Source organism: Melozone crissalis, unplaced genomic scaffold (genome assembly GCF_028551555.1).
Source record: "Melozone crissalis strain CALT ecotype California unplaced genomic scaffold, PUWL_Pcris_2 ptg000027l_1, whole genome shotgun sequence".
Taxonomy (NCBI): Eukaryota; Metazoa; Chordata; class Aves; order Passeriformes; family Passerellidae; genus Melozone; species Melozone crissalis.
In genome coordinates this window covers 21,864,567-21,879,696 of record NW_026535805.1, presented here as the reverse complement: position 1 = coordinate 21,879,696, position 15,130 = coordinate 21,864,567, and the positions used below count along the sequence as shown (strand labels likewise).

Below are 15,130 nucleotides of genomic sequence, written 5' to 3'. Positions count from 1 at the left end.
TCAGTGCTCTCCTGCTAGCTGGTTTTCCATGCAGTGATGCTCTCTAAGCAGCAGCTGTCATGTTTTTCTAAGACCTGGTGCTACAGGTTTGCTACATCCAAAACTAAAAATTTTGCATGTCTTACTATATTTTTTAATAAGACAAAAGATGCTGACTACATAGAAGTGTTCTATGAAGCAGATTTCTTTTCAGTTTAGGAATGGGTAGAGTTTGGTTACATGGCCAAATACAATGTCTGGTCACTCTGTTGTTCACTACAACGGCTTGGCCTGAAGAGCCGCATGATTACCAATAGTTTCAATTCAAATCTCCCCTGACAGTTAAAGTCCATACATTTTCATTTCTGACAAATACATATGACAATTAATTTCTATTAATTTATCAGCATATATACAAGCATATGCCAATATTACGATTCTGTCATTTTTTATGTCAAAGAGGTAATTTTAAAACTATGATTATTTTAAAGCTCTTGATGTTGTTCAATTTCTAAATGACGCTTCTTGTTGCTGCCATTATTTATGGGTAAATAGAACTGTAGGCATCAAAAAGAGGGCCTACACCTCCAGAATCTAAACTAATTATTGCTCCATCTGCCTTTGGCAGGCAGTCAGCATGGCTGTCATTTGCACATGGTTTGTGCTGTCCTCTCACAGAATAATGATTAATAGAAGAATTTTGAATATTAATTTGTAGGAATTGGTTGCTTTGTGCTTAGTGCTGCTAACTGGTATTTGACTACACTGTCCTTCATTTATTCCAGATTATTGATAAGAGCAAGAGAGACCCTTCTGAAGAAATTGAGATACTCTTGCGATATGGACAGCATCCAAACATCATTACTCTTAAAGATGTGAGTAGTCTTTGAGTACTTCAGCATTAAATGATTTTCACCTTCTAATCACACTCACTTTTCAGTCCATGTCTGGGAAATTCTTCAGTTGAAGGTCCAAGCTAAAACTAGACCCAGTGAAATCAAGGAGAAAAACACGACTTAAGAAATTACTGGATAGCATTTGGAAAGACTGGTCAGGTTATGCATTGTCCAGTTACTGTCCAACAAACCTTAAAAAAAACCAAAGGGGCACAGTGGTGGAGAATGAAAAAAATGGGTTTGGGTTTGGGTTTGCAGCACTATTCAAAAGGGGATCTCCCTAACTGGGTGTTTTGGGGCACTGCTGAATTCACACAATGGTGCTGCTGGGCTGGGGCATGATCTTTCTCAAGCAGTCAGTCACTCCTGTGCAGCCTGTGCTATCTGCTTTGCTGGGAAGAGGAGAGCTCACAGAGTCACTAGAATTCCCCCAGTAGTGTTTTAATGCCAGGGACTATTTGCCTTCTACTCCAGCAGTCATTAAGGTATTTTTCTTCAGCATTTCATATGAAAAAATAGTCCTTCACTACGCTTATATGAAGTAATTTAAGTAATTTAATTGGTCAAAGCTGCTTTTAGCTGCCTAAAGACTCACCTAAGATTGTCTACATCATGTGGATTCAGAGTTACAAAACAAATCCTGCTTGTGTCAGTGGCCAGTACATTGTGGTTTAGACCTTAGGGAAGTATATAAGAGTCTCCTAATCACATACCCTCACCTAATTCCTAAGTGTTAAAGTGTATTTAAAAAATCTTAATAAAATAAATTTTTATATTCCTTTCCAAAAATATTTAGCATTGATGACTATAACACTGCCTATTATTGCAGTCCAGATAAAGGACGATGACATGAAAATGGTTGTCCTCCAATTTAAATGATAAAATTTCTTTTACCAACTGCCATTGACATTGAATGTAAATATGTCTTGCAGCTGATATCAACAATATATTCACCAGAATTGCAAATATAAACTAAATAATATCATTAGATGCAAGTGTTGGCCAACAGCATAATACAGCTCTTTAGCTGATCATGAGTCAAAGGGAAATATTGATGTTTGAAATGGCAAATGTTACCCTGTGGAAGTGGAAAGAGAGAACACTACTGAGAAGAATGCTTGGGTGAGAGCCAGCAGGCATTTGAAGCTGTGTGGAGTGGTGCTGTTTTTAAAAGCTGAGCCTTCTCTGTTGACATGATAGAAAACCAGTAAAGCTACATTTCTGTGAGGACAAATCAGCAAGCTGCTACAGACACCAGAAAAAAGTGATGATTTAAGTCATTTTATAAAGTTTTCTTTTTAGTTGTTGAGTGTAAGGAGCCCATTTCCCACAAATTTGCTGATATTTTCTTCTTTCAGCTTCCCACGCAAGCAAGCCAACGCTTCGGTTAAAGGACCAACCTTTACCAAGCTGGTGGGTCCAAGACACGCATTTGCTGTGTTCCTGTTGCAGGTCTATGATGACGGGAAGTTCGTGTACCTGGTGATGGAGCTGATGCGGGGCGGCGAGCTGCTGGACCGCATCCTTCGGCAGAAGTGCTTCTCTGAGCGGGAGGCCAGCGCTGTGCTGTGCACCATCACCAGGACTGTGGACTACCTGCACTCTCAGGGGGTAAGCCTTGCTCTTTTGGCTTAGCTGCACCAACCTTCTTAAAATTCAACTTCTTGAAATCGCAAATAGTTGTGATTTTGCTTCTCTGAAATGTAAATATGTTTTCCGCCCCCCCCCCCCAAATCCTACCTCAATATTTATAGTTACATTTGGTTTGTGAAATAGGGTCATTGGCTTCTTATCCATTTTCCACTGAACTGAAGCATGTCAAAGTAGTATTTTCTTTCCCACACTGCAGTGATTTTCAAGTTCATGTACTTTCTTGAGATATTAGTTGTTGGCTTTTTATCACAATCATTGTTGCAGGATCTGAACTTTTAGCAACACTTCAGATAGGGTAGCTGAATCAGCAGACAGGTAGAAAATCAAATGCTCAGCTCTCCAAATGAAGTGACAGTTTGAGCAGCTGATGGGAAAGACTTCTGACATGCTGTTAAAATCTGACTTTTGGAGTCTAAGTTCTATATACAACAGTTTGAAAAATCTCTCCTTTTCTGCATTTTAGGGACAAGCAGTTTGGATAACTAGTCAAATATTTATTGCTCTTCCTGTTTCATGTTAAAACAAAGTGCATTTTGTCCTTTGGCTTCTATGCTTTCATGGTAATTTTTCAGTCTTGCTGTAACAAATAAAGGCTGTTTTCCTGCCACTGAAATTCAGCATATCTGGTAAAACACACAGTCACGTGAAATTGTGTGAATACATTTTGAAATTAAGAAAGAATGTAATCCCTCCTTTCAGATGTGAGCCACTCGCATGGACAACCACAAGAAGACCCTTATACACTTTCCTCCCATTATGTGATTTATTCTTCACCTTTCAGCTGGGTATTCAGGGCCATCAAGCTCCAGGAGATTCTGCCACCAGGATGTTTGTACAACAGCCCACTTTGGCCACCCTCAGAAAGTTGTCTCCTCTCAGAGCAGCAGCTCCATCCCAATACACTCGCAGAGGCTGTCAAATATTTTCTCTCTCATTTTAACAGACTTTCATTTTTTTCCCTTCAATTTCCCAAGGCTTTTAAGTAACTTTTTTTCCGAAACTGAAATATTTTCGGCATGAGCTCTTGACCTACCCCAACCAGCAGACCAGAAATGGCAGCCAAGCCCCAGTGCTCCCTGACCTCCTCTTCTCACTTGTCTCTCACTGTTCTCTCTTAAGGTCGTGCACCGAGATCTCAAGCCAAGTAATATCCTCTACATGGATGAGTCAGGAAACCCAGACTCTATCAGGATCTGTGACTTTGGCTTTGCCAAGCAGCTGAGAGCGGAGAACGGGCTGCTCATGACTCCCTGCTACACAGCCAACTTTGTTGCTCCTGAGGTAGGATCACATTTCGAAGCCTGCAGTAGTCTGTGTGTCCTAGGAAGCAATCCTTCCTCCCTTGCTGCCTTTGTGAGAGCAGCAAGGCAGAAACCAGGCTACTGGCACTTGCACAGCCTCTATTACCATAACTTTCCTATTCCTGCTCCTGTCACAGCACTTTTTTTTCTCCTGACAGAAGCTGGTGTCTGTCTTGGACTGGTGCACGCAATGCTTTGGCTCATTACTAGGATAAATACCTTTTTTTCTCTAGCTGCTTCTGATCAGACTGCTTTTCCTCTAGTGCACTGCATCAGAACAGGATTAAGGCTCGAGGGAAATCTTGATGTCAGGTCACCCAGAGACATTGTGGAGTCTCCTTCTCTGGAGATATCCAAAAGCCATGTAGACACAATCCTGAGTGTTCCAGGGGACCCTGCTTGAGCAGGGAGATTGAACTATATCACCCTTCCAACCTTAACTATTCCAGGAGTCTGTGATAAAACTGAAAAAAAAATCCTTGCACAAAATCCTTACTGTGCTGAAATCAGTGAGAGTTTTATTGTTGAATTCACTTAGCTAAAGAAACATCTCTCCTCTTGGGCTTTCCTAGTACAAATTCACGCCTGTTCTGGGGGATGTAGGAAATTCTTTCTCGTTTTTACAGACAGGAAAGTGGAGGAAGACCAAACAGTTTATCCCAAGCACAGGGAGAGGTGGCTCTGCATCACTGGCTAGGGCTGTTCCTTTCATGCAGCCCTGCAGGAGTGGGCATGGCTCAGACAGTGTTTCATGGCTTGGGCTCTTTGCTGTATTTGACTCATGAGATATTCATATCTGCTTCCTCACAATGAAGGAGCAAGAAGTTAATTTCTTGGGTAATTATCCATTTCTTGGAGGGATGAAGATAAAAAATCTTAGTATTTGCAATACACTGCTTCAAATGTGTGTCTTCCTTTGCTTGTTTTGGTCCATATAAGAAAAACAAAAACCTGCTGTCTTTCCATACTTCATCTGTTCTCTACTATGAAATACCAGTGTCTCTCAGATGGTATCATCTAGCAGTCTCTTTTCTCCCTAAGTTTTCTCTTTCTCCCATGCACTGTTCATTTGTGACTGGGAAGAAAAAAAATAGGATGATCTTTCTGTACAGGGTCCTTTCATGATACCAAAAGTTACAGGATTCATAGCCTTCCAGCATCAGAATTTGTTATATAGAGACAATTGCCAGGGCAGTATAAATTCAAAACAGATTTGCTTCAGGAAAAAAAACAAACCTCCCATTGCCAAGATAGATTGCTTTGGGGTTTTTATTGGGGTTCGGTTAGGCTTCCATTTTAGAAATGGGAATGAGCTGTTTAAAGTTATCAAAGTAGATTGAAAAAGTTGTGTGGCACCACAGCCATTCAGTTTCTAAACCACAAAAAAAAAAAAATCATGTTTGCAAGATTTGAAGCACTCAGATTTCCTCCAAGGTGCAAGATGCTTAAAATAGGTGTAGCTATTTGTCATGATGGGCTCTTCTCTTTTCATTATCAGACTCTTCTGATTTGAACTGAAAGCAGAAATCACACTCCCAGACATTCGTGATGAGTAAGGCAGGTCCTGCTAATGCAGGAGACATTGGAGATTAATTGAAACATTACCAGAACTGGCAGAGAGCTTACATAAAGCTTTAAGTGCTTTTAGTTTTACCTGTGATATAATGCTGCCCTCCAGCCTAGATTTGACTTTCATGTTCCCTGTCTGAGTCCAACTGCAACGTCTGCCACGTGCTCGTGAAACCAATTAAGGAGGCAGAAAATCAGCTGAGCTGGTGACAAAGAGAGCAGTGACCGAAGGAGGAGGACATGTTTGCCCACTTGGATCTCCTTTATTTTGGAAACAGTTAGTTTGGGGTTTAGGTGATAGCAAGGGCAAAGGTGAAGGCTGTCTGAAAGAGGCACGCTGCCACCTAGTGCGAGTCGTGCTGCATGCGAGGAGGAAAGAGCCAGGCTGTTGCACTGCTGATGCAGTAGGGTGCTTCTGGATAAAGTAAAAATATTTTATTCTACAGGTTTCCTACAGAATTTGTGAAGACTTACTGCTTTATTATTTGAAATGATGAGGTTCTTTATTTGCTTTTGTACCCATTTGAATCCCTGCTTGTTACAACTGAGAAAAACCTCTATTTGAAACACTAACCCAGTAAGTCAAAGACTACAGAAATAGAAGAGGTTGGACAAATATCTGAGCCATTCTCAGAACTGGATGAAACCGGGGTATCATTATCTCCAGGATACCCATTATCCCCACAATGTCCTGCTATGGTGTGCCACTAAGAACCAGTTTCTGCCTCTATTTCAGATCCCACTAAGTTCTGGAAGTGACCTAATAATTTTGATTATTAACTTGCTCATTAACTTGCTCATTAACCCTTTCCACTAAGTATCATCACTGCCCCGTTTTTCTGTCACTCACCTTGGACTTGATTGTCCTTGGTTATTGGAGGAAAAGAGAGAAGAAGTGAAATTGTAACTGTTCAAAACACAACGAGAACAACCACAACAAAAGATAAATGTTGGGTATTCAGCCTCACGGGTGAAGCAAGAAACAGCTGAGTTTGTCAAATAGCAAAGAAGGTTTTCCCATAAAAAACTAACATTAATAGAGGGAGAATGAATGCAGGAACTAAAGGAATAGAAATAAATAAGTCAGCCAGAAAGCCTGCACCTTATGTGCAGGAGAGAGAGGCAGAAGCACGATTTTACCAGCTTTGTCAACAGGAGGAACTGCAGCTTTCTCTCTGGTTTTGTTGCTGTGGGAGTCTTTTTGGCTTGTTGGGTTTTTTTCCAGGTAGCAAATGTTCACTCAGCAATATACCTGGCAGATGGTTGCTTTGCCACTCATCATTTATAAAATCTGTCAAGGCAACATTTTCTCAAACTGTTTTTCCTTAGCAGAATTTGATCTTTTCTGTGATAGACCTCAGATACTTAAATCACTCCTGGGTAATAAGACTGCAGGTCAGAGGAAGACTTGCTGAATTTGTACATTCCTTTTTCATGTGCTTTGCAAAAAGATGTATCTTCTGGTCCATCTAAAGAGGACAGAACTTCCTTTGTGTCAGAACTGAATAAACAGAGGGTAGTTCGCTTTTATGGGAAGATATGGAGGTGGTCCCTTATCTGTGAATGCCACAGTCCCTGAGCTTAGTTGGTGACTTCACTTTCACTTGGACCTGCACTGACTCACCAGGCATTTCTTCTATTGTGCACAAGCACAAATGAAATCTGGACTGCACCCTTACTGCTACACCTTGCCATCCTCTATCAGTATTGAACCAACTGGTCAGATCTCTGCTGACTAACATGGGTCTTGTTTGCCCCATGGGAAAAGGGGGTCAAGTTTTAGCCTGCTGTTGACTCCAGTCTACATGTGCCCACTTTTCTTTATACAGAAGTAAGAGAAGCCTTTTAGCATGCATCTTCATTAGTCTGACATTATCTATGCTTCAGCGTGCATCCATTTGCTGTATTAAATCCAAACTGAGCTCAGCTGGAATACTTATCATTGTCATTTATCCCTGTGAGGCATCCACAGGGTTGTTGGTAACTTTTATGTTAGGAGGATATGTTTTGAAGTAATAATGAGCTATTTTTTTAATGAAACATTTTAAAGGGAAACATTTTAAAGCAGTGAAATAGTGTTCTGCTTTGCTGCATGTTGGATGGTCAGAGGAGCTCCCAGCCTCCCCAGCTCCAACAAACTGCACTCATCTGTCACACTGTGGAGGGGAAAGATGTGCTGAGTTTAAGCAGCTCATTTCAGCCTGGGCTTTGCCTTGCTCCATAGCACTACTGGACATTTTGATCCCAAGGCAGCCACCTGTTCAAGGCAGATACACAGCTAAGCCCTGGGAATGTCAGCAGACACAAGCACCAATCAGTGCATTTTGTAGATCAGAAGCTAAAAATTCAGGAATGCAGTTTCCCTATTTTCATCTCTCTCTTTCCTCCCCACAGGTCCTCAAACGCCAAGGTTATGATGCAGCCTGTGACATTTGGAGCCTGGGGATCCTGCTGTACACCATGCTGGCAGGGTGAGTGGTGAGGTTCTCCCAGAGCAGCAGTCTCCAGTGGGCTCAGCACTGACTAAGCCTGAAAGCAGTCATAGATAGGGATTCTGGCCTCCTTGAGAGGTGTGTTCAGTTGTATAAAGCAAGAAAATAGATGTCAATGCTTAAAATTGGAATAAGTTTTTTCTAGAATGTGTAAGTATCTTTGACACTTGACAAAGTGTTTAGGTTTTTAACAGAAAGTGCCTGTATGCACTAAAACCTAGACTCCTGAAGGGTTCACTCATGGCTTAAGCAGTGGGGAAGTTTTCTATTAGGAGAGGTGCATAGGAATATGAAGAGCCTCGTGTTCACCTTATCCATGAAAGAATGTTAATTCATTCTGTTGAAGATAGAATGAATTATTCAACTTCATTATTCTTCATCTGTTACTGTTATTGAAATGTCTGAGCACCTTTAAAAGCTTAAAAAAAACCCCACCCAAACATAGTTTTCAGATGCAGTTTGAAAAATAGGATTCCAAAGAGATAAACTAGCAAGAATAGCAACAGGCAGCAGAAACTTTTGAGAGATACTTGGCAAAAATACCCCTACCAATGTGTTGGCTAAAACAAAATATTAACACAAGAAGATCCAGAGAAAGGCACAGATTGAAATAAGCAGTGAAGGACAAGAATAAGATGTGCTGGGATGATTGAGAAATAAAGTGCAAACCTAGTCTAGAGTTACCAGGCTTTGAATTTCATTTCTCAGACTATGGTATCTGCACATTTATCACACCTAAGCACAGCTTGCAGCTTTCAGTGACCTCTCTAAATTGTTTAATCTGCTTCATGATCATTCATCTGTGACAAGAAGATTGGATTAATTCCTAGGTTTTATACAGAAAACAAAGATTTAGACTCTGACTTTCTGTTATTCTGTTATTTGTGGACTGTAGAAAAGATGCCAGGGGTCTCTATCTCATCTGTTTTATTCTTGACTGCACATGTTCAAGGTCAGCTGAAATATATCAAGACTTTGTGGGGAAGTCTCCCAGTCTGCTGGATCTCCAAGAACCTATTTCTATTATTTAGCTGATGCCCATGGCTGCCACACAGCTGGAATCAGTAAAATAAAATTAACACATTATCCACAGTTACATTTGTTTGGTTGATTATATTCAAAATACTTCTTTATTGAATATGAAGAAAAAAAAAATCCAAATATATTTGAGTCAGAAATACAAATAGCACAACTTAGTGGATGTTCAGTTTACTGACAGGTGCCAATAACTTGCATCTCTCTTTTTCTGCACACCAGAGAAAATAGTAGTAACAAAATCAGTTAAGAAATGCTTTTTTAGATGACACCACTGCATTTATGAATGGTCTTGTTCTTCCTCACTAGAGGAGATTAGTAGGAACTGACAAGTATTTTCATCCAGGACTTCTTTCTCCCCCTATAATCACTGTGAGGTGAGAGGACTCAGACAGCCAGGAATAGAGCACCAGCCAGGGATGATGTTAATGGAGCTACTGATAGACCTCAGAGTTTTTGCCAATCCATAACTCTGACTGCTGACATCCCTCCTGATAGCTATAGATTGGAGTAACATCACATATATCTTTGGGCTGAACTGCTATGAAGACTGAAATGTTTTTGAAAATGAGAAAATACTGCATGAGGAATTGAATTTGCTACCAGAAGCCAGATGGGATAGGAAGCTGTGGCCAAACCAACTGTTTAACAATCTAAAAACTGCTCTGGCAAGTTTGAAGAAAAGACAGATTGAATTAAAAATATAAAAATCCAAAATACCTACTTCTTCTAAACCTATGCAGCTGTTCATGATTGCAGAGTAAAATTTGGCCTGGTAGTTGTTAGTCAGCTGCAAAAACCTTATCTCTTGTCACTTTCTGAAGAGAAAAAGGGCACCCTCTGCCTGTGACACTGATTTTGTCACAATCTGGGTGCTTGTTAAAAGTCATTTCTGACTGGCTGGACAAGGAAATAACTTTTTGCAGGTAATTTCTTTTGCCCAACTGACTTGCACATTGTGGTTAACAAAGCATTGCAAAATAGATTACATAGCTCTTTTTTCTTTTCCTTTTTTTTCTATTTCAGATTGTATTTCTTCTGCTTTATAATTTTTGTCCTTTCTTGCTGTTACCAAGGTATTGGTATTGGCAATAAAGGTGTTGGCAATAAAGCAAAGTTAAATCAAGAGGTAAACACTTGACTATTTTTATGAAGAGTATTTCATTCCTAAAAACTATAACAGAACAAAAATTTAAAAAACAATTAAGGAATCTGTGTTTTCCTCTACAGATCAATATAGTTTGAGTGAAAGTGAGGCAGCAGTATCAGTGGTACATTCTGGAACTAAACTCCTGTTCTAATCATTGGCAGTTAATACTATTAATACTAGAACCTAGAAATCGTGTACTTGCAAATTATATAGATTCTTTCTCTCTCTCTCTCTCTTTTTTCTTTTTTTTTTTTTTTTTTTTTTTTTTTTTGCATAGGTTTACTCCTTTTGCAAATGGACCAGATGACACCCCAGAGGAGATTCTGGCCAGGATTGGCAGTGGCAAATATGCTCTTACAGGAGGAAACTGGGATTCCGTATCTGATACTGCAAAGGTCAGTGAACCCTTTCTCAGATTTTCTCTCAAGATTTGAATACCACAAAACTCCTTTTTTTGGTGCAACTGCACTTCTAAAAGAAGTGTAGGTTTGTCAATGCCACAGATGTATAGTCTGTGCATGAACCACCTTTTTGTTTCTCAGTTAACCAGGAGCAGACAGTCTTAATTTCTGTACAGATCACCGTTTAGGCTGCCAATCTATCACAAAGCAGGGAAAACCCTGAGAGAAAAAACTCATCTGGTGCTGAGATCTTTAGGCATGAAGCTGTGCACTAGCCTGTGAGACAGGTAAATGGGCAGGAAAGTTGCAAGCTTGCAGTTGCCCACCATTAATCAGAAGGTTTGACAGGCTTTAAAGAGGCTTTTTGTTGCAAGAGATTTCATTTTTAGAAACTGTTGTATCCAATTAATTAGAACATTGATACTTTCCACCACAAAGCTGCAAGCAATCCTAGTAACATATTAATTCTGCTACCAGCGCCTATGAGCCTCACAGTGGATTTTGTATCAGCTGTCCTGTTTTGAAATTAAAATGTGTAGATGTTGTAAAATGAACCTAAGTGAACTTCAGTTACCTGAGTATTGAGTTTCTCTTCTATGTTTCTCTTGTAAGCATGCCTTGAGGTCAGTGAGGAGATGCCTCCAGATGGCATCCTCTCCCTAGGTGTTTATCACTCCTACAAGGTCACCAGTAATTGACAGTTATTCAATAAGATTAATGCCCTCCACATTATGTTTTGACTGGATTATTAGCTGAGAGTTGAACATTACACTTGAAAATTTTGAAGATAAGAGCTGACACTTAAAGAACATGATGCCTGTCTAAAGTGCATCACTCTCTCCATTGGACGTGCTAATGATGACACTGACAACAGAAAGATCTTAGTAAAACTTGCACAGCCATTAATTACTTTCTCCCTTGTACTGCTCCCTTCCTTTTCAACCCAGGACATTGTGTCTAAGATGCTTCATGTAGACCCTCATCAGCGCCTGACAGCAGTCCAGGTCCTGAGACATCCATGGATAGTGAACAGGGAGTACCTGTCTCAAAACCAACTCAGCAGACAGGATGTTCACCTGGTTAAGGTATCTCCCACACCCTTCCCTCATCCTTGCATGCAGAGTGAGCTGTCATTTGTGGAAATAGTCTGAAAAGTGATAGAGGAGTTGGGAAGATTATTTGCCACAGAGGCTAAATTTAATATGGCACTGTATTACCTGTATTTTTGACTGTCACCTGCTCAGTATTTTTAACTTTAGGCTGCATTGTAATAACCTGGTGGCACATACTGCTCTTCGCTATTTTGAATCCGAGACAACTCTAGCTGTCTGCCAGCCTAAATGGTATCATTTCATGGAAATTGTGCACGTGTGACAATTTTTTAGGATGCTGAATAGGGGAAGGGAAAAGCATCAAAGACATTAATTTCAGCTCAGAGTTTTCTCTTTCTCTGTTCCGCAGGGTGCAATGGCAGCCACTTACTTCGCTTTAAACCGCGCACCTCAGGCACCAAGGCTGGAGCCCGTATTGTCCTCCAACCTGGCTCAGCGGCGAGGCATGAAAAGACTGACCTCTACCAGATTGTAGCAGTACCCCCAAAAGGCCTCCTTGAAATCCCTCAGTTTATTATTTGAGAAATTCATCTTTACTTGGCTAGCAGAACCTTTCTGGACAACCTGCACATGAAATTGCCAGAACTAGCAGAAGCCCACGTAAGGCAAAGTTCTCATTTGCTACATCTTTTCTTTTACATTCCAGCCAGGCTCCCGAGTTCAACAACTTCACAAAGATGTGCCAGTTTTGCCAGTAGCTCTGTTTCTTTATAAAGATAAAGCCAAATAAAATAGGCAAGCTCCATCCTTTCCATGCTAGGAAAACTATTTTTGAGTCTGTAAGATGTTCCATGGGAACAGTTTTCATTTTGTTTCTCAAGAAAAGCACTTTTTGCTATGAAGAATGCAGTCGGGTTAGAATGCTGTTCCAGCACGCATCATGATGAAGTGACTTGGCACGAGTAGACATCTGCTGATCTCCACTCACCCCAGGAAGAGTGAAGGCTCCAGAGACACATGAGTAATACCTTATTTGAAACAAGTGCTTAACAACATGAGGTAGAGAGAGCTGGTGGTGGTGGAAATACCTTCTGTTCTTGAGGAATCTTTTGCACTTTGCCCCTGCCTTCTCTGGAATGAAGCTAGCACCTCTCAAGGAGAGTGTGCCACCAGCTCTGACTTGCTTAAAAGTCTCAGAGAGCAAAAACCTCTGAGAAGCTCGGTCTTCTGAAGAAAAGAATGGGTCTTATGAGACTGTGGGGAGGCATTCATGTAGAGCAGTGTGAGTAGGAGCCTGTGGATCAGGCAAGAGAAAAGTGTCTGGTCTTGGCCAGCAAGCAGGTCTGGGAGGATCCGGTGAAGGGGCTGGGGAACCAAACAAAGGCAGGGAAAGATGTGAGTGGCTTTGAGGACAGTCAGCAAAATAATGCAAAGGCAACTGGCATACAAGTGGCTGGGGGCAGACTGTGACTCCCTCTCAAAGCAGGGGCAGTCCCCCTTCAGTGACTGGTGCAGAAGACAGTGGGTGGCTGGGCTGCCCAGGGGCCACGAGGGTCGATGCAGCCATCCATCCTTCCAACCATCATCCATTGTGCTCATTGAGAGCCGTTCTGGCAGCCCAGAGGGCCACGCTGGAGCAAGAGAGGCCATTTCCAGTCACTGTCCTCCCTGGCTGATCACCCAAATCTGCCTCCATCACCCATGTCCCTGCCTGGGTGTTCTGCTCTAGCAGAGCTAAACTCCCCATGCCCTGTGTGTGCAGAGAGTACCCACTTCTGAAGAGTTCAGCCAACTCTGTTACAAGCTTTAATAATAATAAATTATGAGGAGAAATGGGAGGATGCTCTGCTTTTATATTTATATGAATATGTACATGTGTATTTATATACATATAAAACAAAAATTCTGTGCCCTAATACCTGGATTGTCCAGGTCCAGGGAACTTTTGTTGAAATGGTCTCTGCAAAACGGACTTTTTTCTCATTCCCTGGTCTCAAAGAAAGCAAGCAAGGTTTGTGGTGCCAGATGTGAACTATTTTTTTATTCCTTTTCTTACCCATCTTGGCTTATTGGTGGTCACAAGCTGACCAAGATTCTCCTTTGTACTGCTTTTGTTAATTTTTATTTTCCGAGTGAATTTTGTCACCTCAGATGCTTGGTGGGAAAAGCTACTGTGCTGTGTTGGCTTTTTTCTGTTGTGACAGGGGAGGAAAAAAAAAGAAAAATGTGAACATGGAGCTTCATATGCTAGACATGGTAATTTTTGCTTGCTGGGTAGTTTGTGCATCTCGGTGCTGAACTGGAATTACCAGATCACTGCCTCAGATTGTCCAAGGGGTTTCATTTTTTATAGTAATATTCTTCCTAAAACTATCTCTGCTTCAATGTTGACTGAAGTTTGTTTGTTTGCATTAGTCTATTTTTAAATTTAAATTTATTCTTAATAATTTAAACTGATATTTAATGTTCAAGTTTATGTGCTGTGCACAGAGGATCGCTGCAAAGCAGCTCTCCTTGAAGCCCTTCTCTTTTCTAAAATAAACAATGCTGTGAAACTTCACACAGAGGCTGAGTTGGCTGGGACTGATGAGTGCAAACACACGGGTGGGTGTCTGTGCTTGTGTACACAGCAGCCCACATTCTCTCCTCTGGCTAAGCTGTGCTCGGTGTCAGCTTTTTGCTGCCTTTAGAATGTTCTGCTGGTTAGAAATTAAGTCTCACTCGTTTCTGCTAACAGCACACCGTGAGGATATCCACTGGCAGGGATATCCTGGCTGGTGCAGAACAGCTCTGGCCAGGCCTTGCTTCCCTTGAAGTGACTTCTGTCCTGGAAGAAGGCAAGGTGGGCATAGGGATGCAAAGGGCAACCTGGAGGGAGGGCTGGATTTTCTGGGGTCCCAGCTGGTATGTGCTGTTTCAACAAAACGTATTTTTAATGGTCAGAGTAATTGTATTGTATTTTATTGTATATGGGCAGAAAGACTGTTGGAAATGTTATGAACAGTTTTTGTCTCCCTCTGAGATTTTCTGGTCATCTTACATAGCTTCAGTTTGCTTTCTCTCACAACCACTGGAAAAAGTCTAATTCCTTCTATGCATACCCAGTCTTAATTCCTTGAGTATTCTTTTTTTAACTGAATGTTACTGTAGGCCAAGCTTACAGGATGTTGTTCTTCCCAAACTTTAAGGGTTTTAATCTCTTTCTAACCCACCAACTATTGACATAGAGACACATATGGACTCATACATCTTAATGCTCATTAATTACTTTATAAGCCTATTAATAATTATTAGCCCATACCTATAGTGAGCTTTGTTTATTAAGGTTTTGTTGCCAGTGCATCCAGATGTGTGCACCTATGTGTCTGTATGTAAACACACGCACAAAAAAGTGCTGTCCCAGCTTGTTCAAATAAAGGTAGAAGTGTAGTCAGAGGTGGAGGTGATGCTCAGAGGGTTTTGTCTGCAGTGTTCTTTGAAATCTGTCATTGATAATGGTAATGATTACTCTGGGTGTAGAAAAAAAGGCTGTGCCCATCCATGGAAGGAACTTCTCCATCCAGCCCCCGCTCTGTCCCACATGTGCATCCCCATGCACTTCC

At 41.1% G+C, this 15,130-nt stretch overlaps 1 protein-coding gene across 2 annotated transcripts in view; it reads left to right on the top strand.

Moving 5' to 3' along the window:
• Nucleotides 1–14,730, top strand: part of RPS6KA2 (ribosomal protein S6 kinase A2) — a 276,800-nt gene extending 262,070 nt beyond the window's left edge. For both annotated transcript variants that reach the window (XM_054279646.1, XM_054279647.1), the window contains 7 exons: nucleotides 765–854; nucleotides 2,328–2,486; nucleotides 3,648–3,809; nucleotides 7,793–7,869; nucleotides 10,353–10,470; nucleotides 11,424–11,561; nucleotides 11,938–14,730. In XM_054279646.1, coding sequence (XP_054135621.1) covers nucleotides 765–854; nucleotides 2,328–2,486; nucleotides 3,648–3,809; nucleotides 7,793–7,869; nucleotides 10,353–10,470; nucleotides 11,424–11,561; nucleotides 11,938–12,063 — 870 coding nt within the window. In that variant the 3' untranslated portion in view covers nucleotides 12,064–14,730. The remainder of the gene's footprint in view (nucleotides 1–764; nucleotides 855–2,327; nucleotides 2,487–3,647; nucleotides 3,810–7,792; nucleotides 7,870–10,352; nucleotides 10,471–11,423; nucleotides 11,562–11,937) is intronic.
• The last annotated feature ends 400 nt before the right edge of the window (nucleotides 14,731–15,130 follow it).